The 24,260-nt window shown below is 44.5% G+C and overlaps 1 protein-coding gene across 3 annotated transcripts in view; it reads left to right on the plus strand.

Annotated features, from left to right (window-relative positions):
- The window catches only part of LOC309560002 (integrator complex subunit 6-like), a 235,695-nt gene that overhangs the window by 90,509 nt on the left and 120,926 nt on the right, over positions 1-24,260 (plus strand). For all 3 annotated transcript variants that reach the window (XR_014225488.1, XM_082263486.1, XM_082263485.1), the window contains exon 6: positions 9,560-9,688. Coding sequence is in view for 2 of the 3 variants with exons in the window: in XM_082263486.1 (XP_082119612.1) it covers positions 9,560-9,688 (129 nt within the window). In the remaining variant the exon portion in view is untranslated. The remainder of the gene's footprint in view (positions 1-9,559; positions 9,689-24,260) is intronic.

A 24,260-nucleotide genomic window follows, 5' to 3' on the forward strand; every position in this document is an offset into this window, starting at 1 on the left:
TAGTCGGATCTTCGGATGAAGATGGATTCTTGCGGAGCTGGGAATCGGACTGGCCGCCCTGGCTCTCCAGGGCAGAGGGTCAGAAGGACCCCCAGCCCGCCATCGAGCGTTCGGCCATGTGTTCGTCCTGGCATTATGAACGACCCATCCCTGCTCGCAGCAGGGATGCAGCCTGTGAGGTGGCTACCTCACTGGACACATCTGTGGTGCTGCAGTGTTCTTTTCTTGGCTAACGGCATTCCCTGTCAGATGAGGACAGCGGCTTTCCGTTCATAGAGGCATCCCACGCCATCTGGTACAGGTAAGTCCTTTCTGTGTGGGTCCTCTGTCTGGGGTGGCAGTCCTGTGTTGCTGTGTGTTCCCCATGTCTGTGCCTGTGTGGGGCTCCCTGATGCGATCCCTGTGGGGGTCGCTTGTACATGCGCTGCGGTGCTGTGTGTTTTTGGGGGCCCCTTCCCCTGTGTCACTTCGGTGTTTTTAAGGGTGCAGACTGCGTGTGCAGCGGCCGCAGCGGGTAGAAACCGCGCGGTCCGCCATTTTTAGTATGGGCAAGCATGTCTGGCTTCACTATGGGCTTATCTGCATGCTGTTTTGGCGCCATCCGGAGCCACCTTGTGTGTGGCAGAACGATGTTCCGAGCACATTTTCCAACCATTTTCCCTGGGTCTTGCAGCTTAATAGTTCAGCCTCTGATGACCTCACGATGTGGTAACACTCTGTGGGGGCTCTGCAGACTGTCTCTTCCATAAAGCCCCGTACACACGTACCGATTGTCGGCCGTAAATATTCGGCCGCCGACCGATCGTCCGATTGTAGGCTTGTTAGTATGATGCTTCCGACAGCCGACAGCGCATTTTCGGCCGAACAGAATCGGGTGTGCAGGCATTAAAATTTTTGTTGGCCAACACCAGAACGGCCGATTGTTCGCCAGTCAGTACAGATTTCGGCCGACAGACAGCAGATTAGCAAGACTGGGCATGCTCAGAAAAGAAAAAAGACAAGGAAAGTTAACCATCACATGACATCACTTCTGCAGTCGGCTGTTGTTGGCCGACAAAATTCGTGTGCAGTCTTTTGCAGTTTTCAACAGACACGGCAGCCCTGGACAAAAGACGGCCGATCGTTCGGCCGACGATCAGTACGTGTGTACGGGGCTTTACTCTCTGTTTTGTCCTTCCTGGCTCAGTTTCTTCTCCTTTTGGGGGTCTTTGGTCACTGTGTGTATATATGTATATATATATAGCGGTGGGCTGCGCACTCCGCAGCGATCCTAAAGGGCCAGTACCTTTTAATTGCACTGTTTTGAATCTCAGGACAGCAAATTCCCTCCAGGCCTGGTGGGGGACCCCAGTCCTCCTGGGACCCTGTTATATTTGGCCGCCGTAGTGGCATCTTTAGTGTCCAAGATGGAGGTGTTGATGGCTGAATGTGCTGCTAGGAAAAGGCCTAGACTGTCTGATTCAGATGGTGATGTGGCTGCTGTGGCTGGCGTGCCCTTTTCAGGGTCACGCTCATCCCTGGACCCACTGGGGTCTGAGGGTGAGGCGGAGGTGGAGGGGGTTGATGATTCTCCCCTGGGGTCGCGTGAAGAACGCGCGACTATGGATGAGTTGATTTCTTCGGTGAAAGAAACACTGCACTTAGATGAGCCCAGTCCTCCGGGCATTGTGTCATCTTTTGGGACGCACAGGACCCGCAAGTCGGCGCAGGTTTTTCCCCTGCCCCGCCGAGTCTCATTACACTGTGAATGAACTGTGGTGCAATTTAAAACGTCCATTCACGGTGCCTAGTCGGTTTAAACTGCTTTATCCATTTGCGCCGGCTACGGAATCGCGATGGTGTGTTCCTCCCCAGGTGGATCACACTGTGGCCATGGTAAGCAAGGCAACCTTGATTCCTACTGAGGAGACCCCGGTTTTTCGGGATCCCATGGACAGAAGGTTGGAGTCTCTAGCCCGCCATTCCTACACGGTGGCGGGTTCCTTGCTCAAACCTATTTTCGCGTCCGTTCTGGTGGCTCAGGCGGTGGCTGATTGGACTAAGGTGCTTAGACGCAACCTCGCGTCTGATTCTGCCCCGCCTGCCACGCTGGCTATGGTGGACCAAATTCACCAAGGAGTCATGTATTTGTGCGATGCGGCCTTAAATGAGGCCCCTTTGGTAGCACGCCTATCCAGTGTTGCGGTACTTAACCGTCGATTGATCTGGCTGAAGAGCTAGTCGGCTGACCAGACATCACGGAAAACGGTTGCTGATTTTCCTTATGCAGATTCTCGCCTTTTTGGCAAGGCGTTGGATACCTTGGTTAAAGGCGTCACGGGGGGCAAGAACACGATGCTGCCCCAGAACCCGAAGAACAAGTCCTTTCGGGGCAAGCGGGGTTCCGCCTCTCGACCTAATCAAGGGTCCTTTCATGCCTTTCGGAATCAAACCAAGGGCAAGCCCTTCAAGGGCCAGGGTAGCCAGAAGAAGCCATGGGCGGGCAAGCAGAAGTCTGGCAATGCCGGTCCGGCGGGTCAATCCGCCTCTGCCTGAAGTGGCGCCCTCACCCAATTCAGGGGTGGGGGGACATTTGCGCGGTTTCCTCCAACCTTGGCTGCACCGAATTCCGGACAGGCGGGTTCAGGAAATCATTAGATCAGGGTACAAGTTTGAATTCCTTTCCCGGCCGGCGGACAGGTTCTTTCCCTCAAATCTTCATTTGACCCCAGGGCGCCTGCAGGACCTGCGTCAAGCGGTGCAGGACCTCCTTGCCCAGGGGGTTATTGTCCCGGTGCCTCATCGGGACAGGTTTCGGGGGTTTTATTCCAATCTGTTCACTGTGCCCAGGAAGGAGGGCAAGGTGCGTCCTATTCTGGACCTGAAAGCGCTGACCCGCTTCGTGCACGTTCGAAAGTTCCGTATGGAATCTCTCCGATCGGTGGTGGCCTCCCTGAGTCCAGGGGAGTTCCTGGCCTCTATCGACCTGAAGGATGCGTACCTACACATCCCCATTTTCGAGGGTCACCAGAGGTACCTTCGGTTTGCTATAGCGGAGGACCACTATCAGTTTGTGGCGTTACCTTTCGGTCTAGCTTCGGCTCCAAGGGTCTTTACCAAAGTGCTGGCTCCTGTTCTGGGCCTGCTGAGGGCACAGGGCATTGCGGTCTTGGGATATCTGGACAATCTCCTCTTAAGATCGAGTGTCAGCCAGGACCTGCTGCGCGATCTGACCACCACGGTACAGACGCTCCAGGAGTTCGGATGGACCATCAATATAGAGAAGTCGACCTTGTCTCCTTCGGATCGTCTTCCCTATCTGGGAATGATCCTAGACTCTGCTCAGGCGAATGTGTTCTTGCCGGAGGATAAGCTCCGGATCTTACAGGACGAGATCAGGTCCCTCAGGGACAAGCCATCCTCATCACTCAGGATGCATGCGGTCCCTAGGGTTAATGGTATCGGCCTTCGAGGCGATACCCTTTGCTCAGTTTCACACACGGTCTCTTCAAGCCGAGATTCTGGCCAGGTGGGACAGACTGCTTCAGTCCTTGGATCTGAGTGTCTCATTGAGTCGCCGGAATAGAATGGATCTTCTGTGGTGGCTCCAGTCGGCTGTGTCAGAAGGAAAATCCTTCTGTCCGTTATTGTGGACGGTGATTACCACGGATGCCAGCCTGTCTGGCTGGGGTGGAGTCCTGGGCAACCTGTCTGCCCAGGGCACTTGGTCGGGGGAGGAATCCTCCCTTCCGATCAACATATTGGAATTAAGAGTGATCAAGCTCTGTGTATTCCAGTGGTCGGATCGGTTTCGGGGCCATCGTGTTCGGGTACAGACAGACAATGCGACCACGGTGGCTTACATCAACCACCAAGGGGGCACCAGGAGTGCCCGGGCGGCCCTGGAGGTGACCGACATTCTGTCTTGGACCGAGACTCATGTCCCGGCAATTTCAGCAGTTCACATTCCGGGTGTGGAGAATTGGCAGGCCGACTATCTGAGCCGCCAGACCCTGGACCAGGGGGAATGGTCCCAGCACCCGGAGGTCTTCCAAATGCTGTGCGAGAAGTGGGGATCCCCAGACGTGGATCTGTTCGCGTCTCGGCTAAATCACAAGGTGGAAAGGTTCGTGGCAAGAACGCGCGATCCGTGGGCGGACGCCTCGTATGCGTTGGTGGCCCCTTGGCAGCAGTATCGTCTGATGTATGCCTTTCCCTCGATTCAGTTGTTATCCAGGTTCCTTCGCGGGTTAGCCTCGGAACCGAACTTGGTGATTCTGGTGGCGCCGGACTGGCCGTGCCGATCCTGGTATGCCGACGTTGTTCACCTGGCAGTAGCGCCTCCTTGGCGGCTGCCAATGCGGGAAGATCTACTGTCTCAGGGGCCGATCTTCCATCCTGCTTAATGCCCCATACACACGTGCAGATTATCTGCAGACTTACCTTTTCTATGTAGTGCAAGGGCCTGCCGGATTGCATACAAATTGAAAGTGTTTAGGTTTGACCTCATATTATATGGTTTTGGTAAGTCTTCAGACAAAAGTCTGCAGATAATCTGCATGTGTGTATGGGGCATTAGAGTTGCTGGCTTTAACGGCCTGGCTGTTGAAAGCCAGGTCCTGAGAGACGGGGGTCTCTCCCCAGAGGTCATTCCTACCCTGATCAAGGCTAGGAAAGCTTCAGCTGGTAAAATATATTATCGTACCTGGAAAGCCTATTTCGCCTGGATTGAGTCCAGGGGGTTCTCTCCTCGCTCGTACTCGGTATCGAGAGTGTTGGCTTCCCTCCAGACTGGTGTGGACCAGCGCCTGGCGCTGGCCACGATAAAGGGCCAGGTATCTGCACTGGCTGTTCTTTTTTCAACGCCCTGTGGCGTCTCATTCCTTCATTCGCACCTTCATTCAAGGTGTGCGACATTTGGCTCCTCCCCGGAGGGAGCCTTTGCCTCAATGGTACTTGAACTTGGTTCTGTCCGTATTACAACGTTCTCCCTTTGAAAACATCCGGGAGGTATCGTTACCTCTGCTGTCTAAAAAGGTTGCCTTTTTAGTGGCGATCACTTCGGCTCGCAGGGTGTCAGAATTGGCGGCGTTGTCTTGCAGCTCTCCTTATTTGGTGGTTCACAAGGATAAGGTGGTCTTGCAACCTCATTCGTCTTTTCTCCCTTAGGTGGTCTCTGATTTTCACCTCAATGAGGACATTGTTTTGCCTTCGCTCTGTGCAAAGGCTAAGCATCCAAAGGAGGTTGCATTGCATTCCTTGGATGTTGTCAGGGCGATCAGGGTTTACCTTTCGTCCACAGAATCATTTCCGAAATCGGATTCCCTCTTTGTCCTTCCTGAGGGACCTCGGAAGGGCATGGCCGCGTCTGCGACTACCATTGCCAAATGGATCAGACAGACCATTGAACAGGCTGGGTTATTTGTTTTCCTGGGTCGTTGCTCCTGTTTAGCCTTTTCTATTGGCCAGACGGTTCTCTTACTGTGCGTGTAAGGTTCCTTTCTCTGATGTGGGTACTGTGTTGCCTTTTCTGTGGTTGCGTCTCCCACCCCTCATGTCTACACTGCTTTGGGACATCCCAATAGTGATGACTTAGAGGTGGCGGCGACTGTCGGAGGACGTAAGAGAAAACTGAATTTTTGTAAAATCTTACCGTAAAATTCCTTTCTCTGAGTCCTCCGACAGTCGCCGCCCCCGCCCCTCTTGTGGGGTTTTTACTTGTACACCAACAGCTATTCTACCAAACTGAGGGGGGATCACTGCAGGGAGGTATTGACCAGTGGGACAGCCCCCATGGGTGTGTCTATGCTAAATGCTTTGTTTTTTTTTTACTAAGTCTTGGGCCTAGCTACTCCCACGGAGCGGAAGTCAATACCCAATAGTGATGACTTAGAGGTGGTGGCGACTGTCGGAGGACTCAGAGAAAGGAATTTTACAGTAAGATTTTAAAAAATTCCGTTTTTTGCCCATATGTGGGAAATCTTGTAGCTAAAAGTCTGGGCAGCTGTATCTGTCTGTAAAAAGACACCTCACACCTATGCTCTTTGAAAGAAGGAAATCTCTTTGGTGAGGCCCTTGACAAATTCTTCAGTGTTGTCACAGGAAGAAAGATTCTTCCACAGTGGAAGGCCCAAAATCCCCCTTCTTGGGGGCTGATACCGCCTCAAAACAAAGAGCACCTTAACGCTCCACCCAGACTTCAACTTCTAAGCCTTCTCTCTCAAATCTACCAAAAACTGCCCAAGGACAGTCAGATTTGCAGAAAGCCCCAAACCACCTTATGTTTTAGGGAGTGGTCATTCCAGTACCTTTTGGAGAGCAGGCTCCAAGGATTCTGTTCAAACCTGTTAATTGTACCAATACCCAACAGGGGTATTTGTGCTAGACTGCACCTAAAATCTGCAAACAAGTACCTTCAAGTTCCAAAGTTTTCAATGGAATCAGTTAGGTCAGTTATCATCGTATTGGGGGGCAGACAAACTCTTCAGTTTGAGAACAGAAGATAGTCCAAATGACATTGCAATATAGTCTTCACAAAGGAGCTTGCATTTTTTCTTTGCTGTCTTAAAAACTCAGGGCATTGAGGTCACAGTGTCTCTAGATGACCTTCCTCTGAAGAACTCCTTTCCAACTATCTGCAAACGTTCACAGAAACCATATAAAATTACATGCACTAGCTACTGTTTAAACAAAGCTGCAAGCAAAAAAGTGATCAGTGATCACAAACTATTTTAATATATGTGCTGCCCTACAAAGAATATGAATGTGTAACATGTAATACAATATGCAAAAATAACATTGCAACTAAAAAAGTCATGTGCGCACAAACTATTCAGATACTTCAGGCTTTTGATTGGGTAATCAACTTTCAAAAATCCACTCTTCAACCTTCCCTTCACCTGTAATACTTGAGCCACATTCTAGACACAGCCCAAGTCTTTTGTTCCAGAAAACAAACTAGTCTCTCTCAGATCTCATGCTTGGTCTTAAGGTCAGAGACCTTCATGCGAGAATCTCCGTGAGAGAGCTGGTCCATATGGTGGCCAAGATTTTGGGGCTGTTCCATTTGCCTAATTTTATTCAAAGCCTATCCAACACAACATCTTGTTGACATAGAAAAGACACTTTTTTTTTTTTTTTTTTTACTTCCATATGCTTCTTTCTCTTCTTTCTAACCAAGCAGGGAACTCCCTAGCTTGGTGGGTTTCCAATCAAGTAGTTTCTACCATACCAGGGAAAGGTGATAACCGTATTCCAATCTTTCACAGTTCAGGGAAGATGGTCACCCAAAGAAGCCAAGCTCCCCATCGTTTTGTCGCTCAGAATAATAAAAATTGCTCTGCCCATGGAACCCCTCCTCTTCAGGGACACCTGATCAGGGTGCCATCCGACAATGCCAATGCTGTGGCCTACATGAGTCACTGGGGGGGGGGGGGGGTACCAGCAGTTGTGCAAACCTTATTATAGCATTATGGAGAAACACTCTCCAACGATCTCGGCTCTTCACATCCTCTGTTTTTGACCAAGACCAAAGATCCTCTAGCACTGGCATTGAAAAGTCTTGATCATCCCCTGGATTCAGTTCAGGCTAACTTATCTCTTTTCTCCAGTGAAAATTCTGCCTTGACTGCTATGCAGAATAGAGCAAGAGAAAAAAATGATTTTCATTACAACAAATTGGCCTTGAAGAACCTGGTATACAGACATATTTGGACTACTAGGAGACCCCTGGCTTTGTTCAAACAGGTCAGGCCTGCTTTTTCATGAACCCCTGTTTCATTCTGCTTCTCAGTCACATGACTGTGGAAACCCAGGTCTTGAGGAACAGGGATCTCTCATTCTGTCATTCCCGCATTGCTGAAAGCAAGGAAAGCCGCTTTCTCTCGCTGTGCCTTTTTACAATAGTGAGTTGGCCTTGAGTACTCATAAGGGACACGTTTCAGCCTTGTTAATTCTTTCCCAAAACTCTCTGGCTTTGGTTTACCTTGTAAAAACCTTTATTCAAGGTGTTTCTAGGATCAGCTGACCCTCACAGCCCCCTGTGCTAACTTGGGACATCAGTTTGCTTCTCTGGTCTGCAGAAACTACCCTTTAAACCAATCAGGAAACTCCCATTGGAGGCACTCTACTACAGGGTTGTCTTCTTGGTGGCTATAACGTCTGTCAGACATGTCTCTGAGCAAGTGGTTCTCTTGTAAGGGTGTCATTCTTCACAAGCATGAAGTAGTCTAGTACCCAAAACCCTCCTTTCTTCCCAAGGTGATGTCAGCCCTCCACCTCAAAGACATAATCCTTCCTTCCTTTGTGCCCTGCCCTTATACACCCAGAGGAGATTGTTTTTTCACTGTCTGGATGTGGAAAGAGCCATCAGAGTGTACCTAAAAGCTATAGCTGCTGTCATGGAGATGGACTCCCTGTTTGTTCTTCCCTCAGGCCTTCGCAAGGGAAATTCTGTTTCAAGATCCACCATTGCTAGATGTAGTAGACCACACATCTCAAGAGCTTACAACCTGAAGGCTAAGGGACCTCCTGCACTAAAATACAGTATGCTCACTCCACCAGGTCTGTAGGAGTTTCCTGGACATTGCTTTGTTGCCAGATTTATAAGGCTGCCACCTTGTCTTCTGTTAATCACAAAAATAACTACAAAATCGGCCAATACTCTTAGTATAAACCAAGTGGTTGATCTAAAATAGTCCAGCCAGCCAAATATCTACCGCCGACTCACCACTCAATACAGAGGTGTGATCCCATAACTCAGCAAAGAACATTGACTGCAGAATTAGGGCAAACAGAGGCCTAAAAAGGAAGCTATATGTGGGACCATGCCTCACAGGATCTTCTTGTCGAGAGGAGCTAAGTACAGACTTCGAAAAACTTGAGCTGTATGGATGTCCATAGCATGTATGTGACCCAAGACAGCCACCATGTGGGGTGACTTCACAGTTGTAGGGATGTTGAATGATTGAATCTGACACGTTTTGCCCCTTTCTATACGTTTTTTTTCCTCTTAATCTGTGGCAGTTCGCTCTGGCTATCTGTTTTGTATTGGCCGCACATGCAGTGCAGATTTCTGTTTGTGAAAGTACATGGGGACTATGGTGAGGTTGATACCCTGTGATAAAAGCTGGTACTGTCAGTTCTAGGGATTCGAAAAAGCCCTCCTACACTGGCTCCAACCATCCCTGAAGAAGCCCAATCTGATTGGGCGAAACATGTCAGATTCCACGTCACTATGATTGTGACATCACCGTGCACGGCGGCTACCCTGGGTCACATACATGCTATGGACATTAAATGGCTCAGAATTTTGTTTTGAATAGCATAATGAAGATTTTCTCCTGCAACTGCTGAAAGACAGCTTCTCCTCCCCTCCCTCCTGCCTGGATTAAGTGGCTGCAGTAGGAAAATCTTCTTACTATTCAAAACAAATTCGAAATTCTAAGCCATTTCATTTCATTATGGCCTGCGATCGGTTAGCAAATCAAAAAGTTGAACACTTCTGCTGTAGATCATGCAGGGTGAATGTAGAAGTAGAACTTTCTTTTTTTTTTTTTTTTCACCAAGTTGTATTTTCCAGGTCGTTCATACTGTGTCAGGACACAGAGGATGTTGAACCAATGTTTGGAATCTCTTGCTCAGAAGGTTCAGAGTGGAGTTGTAATAAACTTTGAGAAGACTGGCCCTGACCCTGTTCCAAATGTTGAAGGTACATATATCACTTATATATTTATTAGATTTTACTATTCCTCTTTTGCACTGTTTCTCTCTGTAGCGGTATCCATGTTAAGGGAGCAGGGCTTTGTAAGGCTTGCCCCTTCTGATAACGGTTGATCTGGGAATTGGTGGGGGAATAGTCAAGAAGCAATAGTAGAGGTGCAGAAATCACAGATCCACAAAATGGATTAAACAGAAGCACTGCCAGTCTTCTGGTACAGATTGCCTTCCATCAAAAGACTGTCAGAATAAGTAGATATCGCCAAATCTCCACCACAGATCATCTGAGACTAGCAGTCAGAGACGGCAGTGCCTTAGATATTGTGTTTTAGGATAGGTACAATAAACCTAGCTTGAAGTTGCCTAGCAGACTTTCAATGTTTCTGTACAAAAAAAAGATGACGCAGGCCCAGGATATGTATTCTAAAAAGATAAAGAGTTCCTGCGAGCTACCTTCTAATACCAGATTTTTAAAATGCCGCAAACACTTCACTGCGCAGAACAAAAATCTTCTTGGATAAGAATGTGTATATGATGTATATATAAAAAATGATATAAAAATATGTGTATATGATGTATATAAAAATATATATATTATGTGCTCCTTCAATAAATAAACAAATATATCTATTGTTCAAAAAGGTGAATCCCTAATAATCCTCGTCGGTGTTGCGCCATATTCTATATAAATAATGATCAATATAAAATAAAGTGTTTTTTTTTTTTTTTTTTGTGTTTTTGTTTGTGGGCTGAGGGAGGGAGGGAAAGGGGAGGGGGGAAGAGGGGGGGAAAAAAGAGAAGGAATATAGGATGTGAAAAACTTAAGATGAATGCTAGATTAACTATTAAATTAGAGATGTAAATTTCACTCAGAATGTTAATGTATGAATCATTGAAATTCCTGAATAAAGTCTATATTTGAAAAAAAAAATAAGTAAAGTGACTGGTTAATAATTTAGTATAATAAAAAACACACACTATTTTCTCAATGAAGTTGCATGAGTCCTCATAAAAGTGGGTAGTGCAAATCATGTGTAATATAAAACGTATTCCCAATTTGTAAATCACAGTGATAAGGAATCAAAATACTGTCCAGCATAAATTAATTCAAAAATAAAGATAAATAAGTGTCAAAAAATAGAAAAATGAGGAGTCATGCAACTTCATTGAGAAAATAGTGTGTGTTTATTATACTAAATTATTCACCAGTCACTTTACTTATTTTATATTGATCATTATTTATATAGAATATGGTGTAACACCGACGAGGATTATTAGGGATTCACCTTTTTGAACAATAGATATATTTGTTTATTTATTGAAGGAGCACATAATCGATATATTTTTATATACAGGTCCCTCTCAAAAAATTAGCATATTGTGATAAAGTTCATTATTTTCTGTAATGTACTGATAAACATTAGACTTTCATATATTTTAGATTCATTACACACAACTGAAGTAGTGCAAGGCTTTTATTGTTTTAATATTGATGATTTTGGCATACAGCTCATGAAAAACCAAAATTCCTATCTCAAAAAATTAGCATATCATGAAAAGGTTCTCTAAACGAGCTATTGACTAATCATCTGAATCAACTAATTAACTCTAAACACCTGCAAAAGATTCCTGAGGCTTTTAAAAACTCCCAGCCTGGTTCATTACTCAAAACCGCAATCATGGGTAAGACTGCCGACCTGACTGCTGTCCAGAAGGCCATCATTGACACCCTCAAGCAAGAGGATAAGACACAGAAAGAAATTTCTGAACGAATAGGCTGTTCCCAGAGTGCTGTATCAAGGCACCTCAGTGGGAAGTCTGTGGGAAGGAAAAGGTGTGGCAGAAAACGCACAACGAGAAGAGGTGACTGGACCCTGAGGAAGATTGTGGAGAAGGACCGATTCCAGACCTTGGGGGACCTGCGGAAGCAGTGGACTGAGTCTGGAGTAGAAACATCTAGAGCCACCATGTACAGGCGTGTGCAGGAAATGGGCTACAGGTGCCGCATTCCCCAGGTCAAGCCACTTTTGAACCAGAAACAGCGGCAGAAGCGCCTGACCTGGGCTACAGAGAAGCAGCACTGGACTGTTGCTCAGTGGTCCAAAGTACTTTTTTCAGATGAAAGCAAATTTTGCATGTCATTCGGAAATCAAGGTGCCAGAGTCTGGAGGAAGACTGGGGAGAGGGAAATGCCAAAATGCCTGAAGTCCAGTGTCAAGTACCCACAGTCAGTGATGGTCTGGGGTGCCATGTCAGCTGCTGGTGTTGATCCACTGTGTTTTATCAAGGGCAGGGTCAATGCAGCTAGCTATCAGGAGATTTTGGAGCACTTCATGCTTCCATCTGCTGAAAAGCTTTATGGAGATGAAGATTTAATTTTTCAGCACGACCTGGCACCTGCTCACAGTGCCAAAACCACTGGTAAATGGTTTACTGACCATGGTATTACTGTGCTCAATTGGCCTGCCAACTCTCCTGACCTGAACCCCATAGAAAATATGTGGGATGTTGTGAAGAGAAAGTTGAGAGACGCAAGACCCAACACTCTGGATGAGCTCAAGGCCGCTATCGAAGCATCCTGGGCCTCCATAACACCTCAGCAGTGACACAGGCTGATTGCCTCCATGCCACGCCGCATTGAAGCAGTCATTTCTGCAAAAGGATTCCCGATCAAGTATTGAGTGCATAACTGAACATCATTTTTTGAAGGTTGACTTTTTTTGTATTAAAAACACTTTTCTTTTATTGGTCGGATGAAATATGCTAATTTTTTGAGATAGGAATTTAGGGTTTTCATGAGCTGTATGCCAAAATCATTTAATATTAAAACAATAAAAGGCTTGCACTACTTCAGTTGTGTGTAATGAATCTAAAATATATGAAAGTCTAATGTTTATCAGTACATTACAGAAAATAATGAACTTTATCACATTATGCAAATTTTTTTGAGAGGGACCTGTTCATCATATACACATATTTTTATATTATGTTTTATATATACATCGTATACACATTCTTATCCAAGAAGATTTTTATTCTGTGCAACACTGTTTTATATTTTTTAGGCCCAGGATATGTAATAACTGGAAAAGAAGACTCAGTCACTCAGGCCTCAAAAGATAATGCAGCAATCATGTTTTATTTTTGCTTTCCTCTGAGTGTAACGGACAGTTTGCTTTGCCATATATGTATAGAACTATTACCAAAGTGGCGTTTTTCATAATATTTTTATTTGTATAATGCTTTACATGCAGTGAACATATACAGAAGGTTAGAAACCAAAAGGCATGGTCAATCAAAACCGTGAAGCAAGTTGTGTAAAGCAACAATGACTGAATATAGAAATCAGTTCTTTCTCTATTGTCCATCAACAGCCGCAGCTTCATATCTTCTTGACCATTTGGTTATGCTGCTCCCTACAGGAGTTGGACACTAGGCAGGAAAAAGCACTGGCTGCTGTCCCTGCAGGCATAACCTGGAGGCCGCCATTTTGCTGTAGACTTTCCCTGCATTAATGTCAGAATCCTTCATTGTTTTTTTTTTTTTTTTTTTTTATATTACTTTATTGAAAATTTTCAAATACAAAGGTAAAAATACAATACAAATCCTTTTCGTTTTCACAAGAAAAACCTTTTTCCCAATAAACTCCCCATTCCCTTCCCCCCTATTTTCCCCGTACCTACCCCCCTCTCTTTCTTGCATCTAAAGACAATCCCTTTTTTCTTTGAAATTTTGCCATTTCTCCCAGATCTCTATCCTATTCTCATATTGTTCGTCTCCCCACACTCTTAACAATTCTAACTTTCTCGTTTTCTCTACACACAAAAGCCACTCTTTGTATGATGGAGGTTCCTTCTCTTTCCAATATAGGGGAATTAAACTTTTTGCTGAGTTTAACAAGTGGGGGATCAAGGATTTTTTATATTGTATTATCGACACTTTAGTCCCGTGAAATAAGCACACCCATGGATCTTCTTTAATGTCTATGTTGGTAATTTCTTTGATTCCGACTAGTACTTCCTGCCAATATTTTCTGATTTTTGGGCATTCCCACCAGATATGGGCTATTGTACCCATTTCTTGACATCCCCTCCAGCAATATTTTGAGTTCTCCCCTTGGAACTTCCCCACTTTATCTGGGGTATTGTACCATCGGGAGAGCAGCTTATAATTGGTTTCTGCCATGCTCATATCTATTGCGGAGCAGTGAACCAATTTCAAACTTTTTTCCCATTGGAAGCTTTCACCATGGGCACCCAAGTCCTTTTTTCCATTTTTCCATGAATGGAGGCATTGCCAGCTCCTCTCCTTCATTGAGAATTTTATACACATTTGAAATACTATTTCGTATTTTCTTAGATGTACATATCCGTTCAAATGGCAGTAAATCATTTATTTCTCTGATCGGCTGGGGGAGAGAATTAACAAAATGTTTCAACTGGCCGTACCTCCATTCGGTGAGGTTCCAGTCCCTCCCCTTTTTCAATTCTGCAAACCTGGCAATTTTTCCCTGTTTCATAATATCCTTCAACCTAACGTCTCCTTCTCCCATCCATTTTCCATATTCCTTACCCTCCCCTGGTGCAAAAAAATTTGTATCCTGAAGTGGTATTAAAGAGGAAGTAAACCCTCCTCGGGAAGTTGTACCTATAGGTAAGCCTATATTAAGGCTTACCTATAGGTACTGTAAATATCTCCTAAACATGTACCGTTTAGGAGATATTTACCTTTTAAAGCAGCCAGTGACGTCACTGGCGCATGCGCTCTGAAGGAACGGATGATCGTGCCGTTCCTTCAGAGCCCCGTGCCGTGACCGTCGGCTCCCGCGGCTCCGGCCAATCAGATGGCCGGATGCCGCGATCCCGGAAGACGGGCGACTGAACATGTCGCTCGTCATACAGGTAAGTGAGCGGCACGGCGGGGGCTCGTTCTAAGGTAAGTATTTCATAATGAGCTAGTATGCGGTGCATACTAGCTCATTATGTGTTTCTCTTGCAGGATGTAAAAAAAAAAAAAAAAATTTTAAAAGAGTTTACAACCTCTTTAATGGTGAGTTGTATTTCCATTTCTCTCTGGCGTGTATCATATCCCAAATTTTCAGTGCCTGTCGTGTAATGCCGTGTGTATTACTATTTAATTTTCTAAATTTTGATGGAATCCAAATCATTTTACCCAAATCTGTGTCACTCATTATGTTTTCAATTTTTACCCAGTTTTTCTCACTCTCTTTTTTTCCCCATTCCAACACCCGTGTAAGAATTGATGCCTGATAATATTTTTTTAAGTCTGGAAGTGCTAATCCCCCCTCTCCCTTACTCTTGCTCAATATTGTGTATTTAATCCTTGGTTTTTTATTTTTCCATACAAACTTGGTTATTAGTGCTTTTAATGTTTTAAAAAAAAACCTGTGGGATCCGTATTGGTATCATCTGGAATTTATATGATATTTTAGGTAAAATTACCATCTTTATGATATTAACTCTTCCCATCCATGATATAGCTCTTGGTGTTAATCTATTTATTTCTGTTTTAACTTCATAAGGGCAAAAAATGTATCTTATAAAGCTTTTCTGGGTACGGCCATAGTTTAATTCCTAGATATTTCAACTCTTCTCTTCTCCATACAAAAGGAAATTCATTTTCTAGCCTATTCCTCTCCTGTATACTCATCTTAATACTTAACCACTTAAGCCCCGGAAGATTTTACCCCCATTCCGACCAGGGGGTATTTTACGACTCGGCACTGCGTGACTTTAACTGACAATTGTGCGGTCATGCAATGTGGTACCCAAACGAAATTTACGTCCTTTTTTTCCCACAAACAGAGCTTTCTTTTGGTGGTATTTGATCACCTCTGCGCTTTTTATTTTTTGCGATATTAATAAAAAAAGAGCGAAAATTTTGCAAAAAAATGACATTTTCAACTTTGTCTTTTAAAAAATATCCAATATACTCAATTTATGTATTTTTTTTTGGCCAAAATATATTTAGCTACATGTCTTTGACAAAAAAAAATTCAATGAGCGTATTTTTATTGGTTTGCGCAAAAGTTATAGCGTCTACAAACTATGGTGTAAATACAGAAATTTACGCAGCTTTAATTTTTGACTGCCTATCTCATTTCATGAAGTGCTAAAATGGCAGGGCAGTACAAAACCCCCCCAAACTACCACTTTTTGGAAAGTAGACATCCTAAGGAATGTTCTGAGAGGCATGTTGAGCTCATTGAATATTTCATTTTTTTGTCACAGGTGTTTGAAAAATGACTAAAAATTTTTTTTTTTTTTTTTTTACACAAAGTTGTCATTGAAATGATATATTGCTCACACATGCCATGGGTATATGTGTAATTACACCCCAAAATATATTCTGCTGCTTCTCCTGAGTACAGGGATACCACATATGTGGGACTTTTTGGGAGCCTAGCTGTGTACGGGACCACAAAAACAAATCCCCACCATCAGAATTTCAAAGGGCGTACATTTTTCATTGCATTTTCTCACTACCTCTAACGGTTTAGGAGGCCCTGAAATGTCAAGATACCACAAAACCCCCCCAAATGACCCCATTTTGGAAAGTAGACACCCCAAGCTGTTTGCTAAGAGGCATGGTGAGTCCATGGAATATTTTATATTTTACCACAAGTTTTGGGAATATTACTATTTTTTTTTTTTATTTTTTTTTTTTACACAACGTTGTCACTAAAAGATAAAATTCTCACACATGACATGGGTATATGTGGAATTACACCCCAAAATACATTCTGCCACTTCTCCTGAGTATGGGGATGCCCCATGTGTGAGACTTTTTGGGAGCCTAGCTGTGTACAGGACCGCGAAAACCAATCAACACTCCCAGGTTTTCTAATGGCGTAAATTGTGCATGTCACCTCTGCACTACCTGTCACAGTTTCGGAGGCCCTAAAATTCCAAGATAGCACAAACCCCCCCCAAATGACCCCATTTTGGAAAGTAGACACCCCAAGCTATTTGCTGAGAGGCATGGTGAGTCCATGGAATATTTTATATTCTGCCACAAGTTCCGGGAAATACATATATATATATATTTTTTTTTTCACAAAGTTGTCAGTAAATGAAATATTGCTCACACATGCCATGGGTATATGTGAAATGACACCCCAAAATACATTCTGCTGCTTCTCCTGAGTACAGGGATACCCCATGTGTGAGACTTTTTTGCAGTCTAGCCGAGTACAGGTCCCCGAAAACCAGTCCCCGCTTTCAGGCTTTCCAAGGGCGTAAATTGTTGATTTCACTCCTGACTACCTATCACAGTTTCGGAGGCCCTAAAATTCCAAGATAGCACAAAACCCCCCCAAATGACCCCATTTTGGAAAGTAGACACCCCAAGCTATTTGCTGAGAGGCATGGTGAGTCCATGGAATATTTTATATTTTGCCACAAGTTCCGGGAAATATATATATATATATATTTATTTTTTTTTTTTCACAAAGTTGTCAGTAAATGAAATATTGCTCACACATGCCATGGGTATATGTGAAATGACACCCCAAAATACATTCTGCTGCTTCTCCTGAGTACAGGGATACCCCATGTGTGAGACTTTTTTGCAGTCTAGCCGAGTACAGGTCCCCGAAAACCAGTCCCCACTTTCAGGCTTTCCAAGGGCGTAAATTGTTGATTTCACTCCTGACTACCTATCACAGTTTCGGAGGCCCTAAAATTCCAAGATAGCACAAAACCCCCCCAAATGACCCCATTTTGGAAAGTAGACACCCCAAGCTATTTGCTGAGAGGCATGGTGAGTCCATGGAATATTTTATATTTTGCCACAAGTTCCGGGAAATATATATATATATATATTTTTTTTTTTTTTTTACACAAAGTTGTCAGTAAATGATATATTGCTCACACATGCCATGGGTATATGTGAACTGACACCCCAAAATACATTCTGCTGCTTCTCCTGAGTATAGGGATACCCCATGTGTGAGACTTTTTTGCAGTCTAGCCGAGTACAGGACCCCGAAAACCAATCATCGCCTTCAGGCTTTCCAAGGGCGTAAATTGTTGATTTCACTCCTGACTACCTATCACAGTTTTGGAGGCCATGAAATGCCAAGACAGCACAACCCCCCCCCAAATGACCCCTTTTCGGAAAGTAGACACCCTGAGCTATTTGCAGAGAGGCATGTTGAGTGTTTTGCAGATCTCACTTTTTGTCACAAAGTTTTGGAAATTGAAAAAAGAGGAAAAAAAATGCATTTTCCTGTTTTTTCTTCATTTTCCAAAAAAAATTAGAGCTGCAAAATACTCACCATGCCTCTCAGCAAATAGATTGGAGTGTCTACTTTGCAAAATGGGGTCATTTGGGGGGGGGTTTGTGCAATCTTGGCTTTTTATGGACTTCAAAACTGTGATAGGTAGTAAGGAGTGAGATCAACAATTTACGCCCTTAGAAAGCCTAAAGGTGCGCATTGGTTTTCCGGGTCCTGTACGCGGCTAGACTGGCAAAAAGTCTCACACATGGGGTATCATTGTACTCAGGAGAAGCAGCAGAATGTATTTTGGGGTGTCATTTCACATATACCCATGGCCTGTGTGAGCAATATATCATTTACTGACAACTTTGTGTAAAAAAATAAAAAAAAATAAAAAAAATTTTTTTCCTCGAAACTTGTGGCAAAATATAAACTATTCCATGGACTCACCATACTTCTCAGCCAGTAGCTTGGAGTGTCTACTTTGCAAAATGGGGTCATTTGGGGGGGTTTTGTGCCATCTTGAAATTTCAGGGCCTCTGAAACTGTGACAGGTAGTCAGGGGTAAAATCAGCAATTTACGCCATTAGAAAACCTGAAGATGTGGATTGGTTTTCGGGGGCGCGTACACAGCTAGGCTCCCAAAAAGTCTCACACATGTGGTATCCCTGTACTCAGGAGAAGCAAAAGAATGTATTTTGGGGTGTCATTTCACATATTCCCATGGCATGCATGAGCAATATATCATTTAGTGACAACTTTCTGTAAAAAAACAACAAAAAAAAAAAAAATAATAATTTTCCCGAAACTTGTGGCAAAATATAAAATACTCCATGGACTCACCATGCCTCTCAGAAAAAAGCTTTGGGTGTCTACTTTTCAAAAAGGGGTCATTAGGGGGGTGTTTGAACAGTTCCGGCATTTTATACTCAATCTTATCCACACATCACCCACTCTTCTAACCACTTGAAAACCAAGCCTTTTCTGTGCCTTTTTGTTTACATGAAAAAATATTTTTTTTTTACTAGAAAATTACTTTGAACCCCCAAACATTATATATTTTTTTAAAGCAGAGGCCCTATAGAATAAAATGGTGGATGTTGCAAATTTTTTTGTCACACGGTATTTGCGCACAGATTTTCCAAACGCAATTTTTGCGAAAAAAATACATTTTTTTTTAATTTATTGCACAAATACACTATATAATTCCAATTTTTTTGGTAAAATTTAAAAGATGATCTTATGCCGAGTTCATAGACACCTAACATGACATGCTTTAAAAATTGCGCATGCCTGCGCAGCGACAAAAACGTATGTACATTTTTGAAAACCTTTAAAAGTCTCTACAGGTTACCACTTTAGACTTACAGAGGAGGTCTACTGCAAGAATTACTGCACTCGATCTGGCGATCGCGGCGATACCTCACATGCATGCTGCAATTGTGGTTTACATATGACACTAGACCACCGCTTGCGTGCGCCATTGCGCGCAAGCACCGGGGGTAAGGGGGGGGGCTCAATTTTTTTTTTTTTTTTTTTTTTTTTCTTTTGCTTTTTTATGTTATTTTGACACCTTTCCTTTAATTTTTTTTTTTTTTAAATCATTTTTATTGTTATCATAGTGAATTTAAATATCCCCTATGATAGCAATCTGTAGTGACAGGTACTCTTTTTAAAAAAAATTGGGGTCTTTTAGACTCTAGATCTCTCCTCTGACCTTAACGCATCTGACCACACCAAAATTGGTGTGATAAAATACTTTCCCAATTTCCCAATGGCCCTGTTTATTTCTGGCGAAACAGAAGTCATAAAATGCTCGTAGCCTCCGGCATCTTAGGCCATAGAGATGATTGGAGCCATTCTCATCTCCAATTAGCTCTATGGTTAGATAATTGAACCACCGGCTGCACTCTCGGGTTAACCGGTGGGACAGGAGAGCCAGAGAAAAACCATGGAAGGCTGCGGAAGGCGGCGGTGGGGGGGGGGGAGGCCCCTCCCACTGCATGTAAAAGCAGTCTAGCGGCCAATTACCTGCTAGAATTGCTTTTACATGTAAGCCGACCGCTGGCTGTAAAAAACGATACCAAGATGATGCCTAAATCTGCAGGCATCATCCTGGTATAACCACTCAAAGTCCAGCAACGTACCAGTACATTGCTGGTCCTTGTTTGGCATATAGGTTTTTTTTTTTTTCATGCAGCCTGTGGGCTGAACGGAAAAAAAGAGAACCTATCAGAAATCAGCACAGGAATAATGCGTAGTATTACTCATCATTAACCGCCCAAACAACCACCCACTGAATTTAATGATGGGTATACACGACACTATCCACGTATACCAAAATAGGATTTTAACTGCAGTGCTGAAATCAGAAAATCACCACAGCTGCTATCAGCAAAGGTATCCATATATGCTGAGCGCAAACGCTGTTTGTGTCAGAATATATAAAATCAATGCGTGGTAGCCGACGAGGGACCTGCAAGAGAAACAGGTCACAAAAGAATGAAAAAACAAACAAAGGACATTGAAAAAAAGTATAGTAGGAAGGAGTAGAAGGACATATAAAATGACTGACAACAACAGTTTTTGGATTTTCATCATTAACCGCCCAAACAACCACCCACTGAATTTAATGATGGGTATACACGGCGCTATCCACGTATACCAAAATAGGATTTTAACTGCAGTGCTGAAATCAGAAAATCACCACAGCTGCTATCAGCAAAGGTATCCATATATGCTGAGCGCAAACGCTGTTTGTGTCAGAATATATAAAATCAATGCGTGGTAGCTGACGAGGGACCTGCAAGAGAAACAGGTCACAAAAGAATGAAAAAACAAACAAAGGACATTGAAAAAAAGTATAGTAGGAAGGAGTAGAAGGACATATAAAATGACTGACAACAACAGTTTTTGGATTTTCATCATTAACCGCCCAAACAACCACCCACTGAATTTAATGATGGGTATACACGGCGCTATCCACGTACACCAAAATAGGATTTTAACTGCAGTGCTGAAATCAGAAAATCACCACAGCTGCTATCAGCAAAGGTATCCATATATGCTGAGCGCAAACGCTGTTTGTGTCAGAATATATAAAATCAATGCGTGGTAGCCGACAAGGGACCTGCAAGAGAAACAGGTCACAAAAGAATGAAAAAACAAACAAAGGACATTGAAAAAAAGTATAGTAGGAAGGAGTAGAAGGACATATAAAATTACTGACACCACAACAGTTTTTGGATCCTTTTATTTTTCTTTCTAACTGTTCCTTTACTTCTTGATTTGGGAGGGACTGCGATCATCTGCGATCTTCTCTTCCAGCTTGGGTCTCTCAAAATGTCGATGGACATCCAACATCCTTCGAGACCCTGTGTTTATGTGCCCTACACTGTGTCGTGCTGTACCCTACGCTAATAATCCACTAGTGTATGGTAGCGCTCGAAACATTCCCCGATGCAGAGACCAGGTTGGTCAGGACATTTGGGACAATAATAACGGGTGTCACGCCTAAATCCGCGCTTGCTACAGACACGACATCTTCTTTGGGGCCATCTTTGGGTAGGGGTACTCGGGAGGACATGTGAAAAATGCCTCTCATGCAGCCGGCTCACTGCATCTGGAAGGGGAAGTTGGGCAGGCATGCCTCCTGGGTACAGGTAGGCAAGGATGATCTCTTCCTGGAATTCCCGGAAAGATCCAGTTCGTCCTGACGCCCTGTATAGGACAAAGGCGTTCAGCATAGCCAATTGGTATAGGTAAACAGACACTTTTTTGTACCAGCGTCTGGCTTTACGGGCAACTAAATACGGCGCCAAAAGCTGGTCGTTAAGGTCCACCCCTCCCATGTTAAGGTTATATTCGTGGACACAGAGGGGTTTCTCCATAACGCCAGTTGCCGTAGGAATTTGGATCGTCGTGTCTGGGTGAAGGGAGGACAGAACATAAACATCCCGTGTATCCTTCCACTTCACCGCAAGTAATTTGTCCGTTTTCAAGCAGGCTCTCGCCCCCCGACTAAGACGGGAATCTACAAGCCGTTGGGGGAAGCCCCGGCGATTAGGTCGCACGGTGCCACATGCGCCAATTTGTAAATCAAGAAGGTGACTAAATAGTGGCACGCTTGTATAAAAGTTGTCCACGTACAAATGGTACCCCTTTCCGGATAAGGGTGACACCAAGTCCCAAACGATCTTACCGCTGCTCCCTATGTAGTCTGGGCAGTTGGGGGGCTCCACACAGCTATCTTTTCCCTCATAGACCCGGAAACTAACTGTATAGCCTGTGGCCCTGTCACACAATTTATACAGTTTGACCCCGTACTTGGCACGCTTGCTGGGGAGGTACTGTTTCATAGCAAGGCGGCCAGTAAATTTAATCAGGGACTCGTCAACGCAGACAACTTGTTCGGGGGTAAACAAGGCTGCAAACCGCTGATTGAAGTGGTCTATGAGGGGCCGAATTTTGTGGAGCCGATCGTATGCAGGGTCTCCCCGAGGACGACAGAGTTCATTGTCGCTGAAATGCATAAATCGCAGAATTTGCTCGTATCTCGTCCTGGACATAGAGGCAGAGTACATGCGCATATGGTGAATTGGGCTAGTGGACCAATATAGCCGCAATTCACTCTGTTTAGTTATGCCCATGTGGAGGGAAAGGCCCAGAAAGATCTTAAATTCGGAAACCGTTATAGGTTTCCAGCCGAATTGTCTGGCAAGGTGTGAATTTGGGTTGGCGGCGATGAACTGTTGTGCATACAAATTTGATTGATCCACAATAGATCTGTAAAGATCTTCCGTGAAGAACAGCTCAAAAAAGTTCAGGGGCGTAAAACCAGCTGTCTCCACGTGGATTCCAGGTTGGGCGGTGAATGGGGGAAGTACTGGCGCTGTAGTATCGGTGGGTTGCCAATTAGGAAATGCCAGCGCATCAGGGAGGGCACTATGGGCTCTACGGGCCTGTCTTCGAATACGCGGTGGCTGCGGGCCACTACTTGTGCTAGCCACCGCACCAGCTTCAACTGCACTTAGGGGACTCGCCACGTCACCAGGTCTTACTGCAGTGCTGGTTGTACTAGGTCCAGGTTGTACTAGGCCGCTGGCGCTTGCCAGGTCGCCAGAAGGATGAGCGGCACTAGTACCCACACTCTGCTCCATACGAGCACCCTGCGATTCCTGCATCACAACAACTTCAGAATGGGGTCGGGTACGCCTGGGTCTAACAGGGACCCATCTGTCGTCGGAGCTATCTGTCAGGGAGCCGCTGCCATCATCAGGTTCATATACTGACACTAATTCGGTCATTGTAGCTTCCCCTTCGCTATCAGATGACTCGGTCAGCATATAACTGAGAAGCTCTTCATCCCTGTACGAACGTTTGGTCATTTTGGCAACTAAATTTACTCGTACAGTGATGCGACTCACAGGTAATAAAAGCACCTGGTTGTCGAAGACTATTTCAAGCGCTACAAAAAAAACTGCTAATGCTAGCAGGGATCAGGCCTGACTCTGCTAACACAGCGGTTTTGTGTCTTGTGTTTTTTTGCAAGTGACAGTAATCTATTGATTACTACACTTGCCTGGGTGAAAGGGTTAAACGCAGGTGCTGGCCGGAATCAGTACTGATCGTGCAAACACCGCGTTTTGGGAACCCTAAACTATGGGGGCGCTAGTATAGTTCTGATCAGATCAGATATTGATCTGTTCAAACACTATACTAGAAATGGAAGTGTAGGTGCGTGCGTGCGTGCGTGCGTGCGTGTGTGGCAATCAAGGGGTTACTTCTAAACTATGCGCTGGGGATCTGGGGGGGGGGTGGCGGGGACCCTAAACCTCCTTTGGGAAAGAAACTAGCTAGCTAGCGCAACCTCAAGTCACAATGACACCAATACAAAATACAGTAAAAACAGTATATTATGTGTGTATTAGTGCTAATGTGACAGAGGGTGTAGGGGTTAACGGGATGTGATCAGGGGGGGATCAGGGGTTTAAATCTTTATTGGAAGGGACTGGCGGGTATCCTAAGGATAAAAGGAACGGTGGCAAGCGCTAAACCTGGTCACAAGTCACACTTATACAGGTATATAGAAAATGCTATATACTGTATACAGTGTGCGTTGTGGCAGGGGGTGTAGGGGTGATCAGGAGGGGATCAGGGGATTAAATCTTTATTGGGCGGGTGGGGGGGACCCTAAACCTGCTTGGGACACAAACTTAGTCGCCTGCGCTAATTCTGATCACAATGACACTAATACAAAAATACAAAAACACAGTATATTACGTTTGTATTAGTGCTGATGTGACAGAGGGTGTAGGGGTTA

This window comes from Pelophylax lessonae (assembly GCF_965119305.1).
Source record: "Pelophylax lessonae genome assembly, chromosome: 7".
Lineage (NCBI taxonomy): Eukaryota > Metazoa > Chordata > Amphibia > Anura > Ranidae > Pelophylax > Pelophylax lessonae.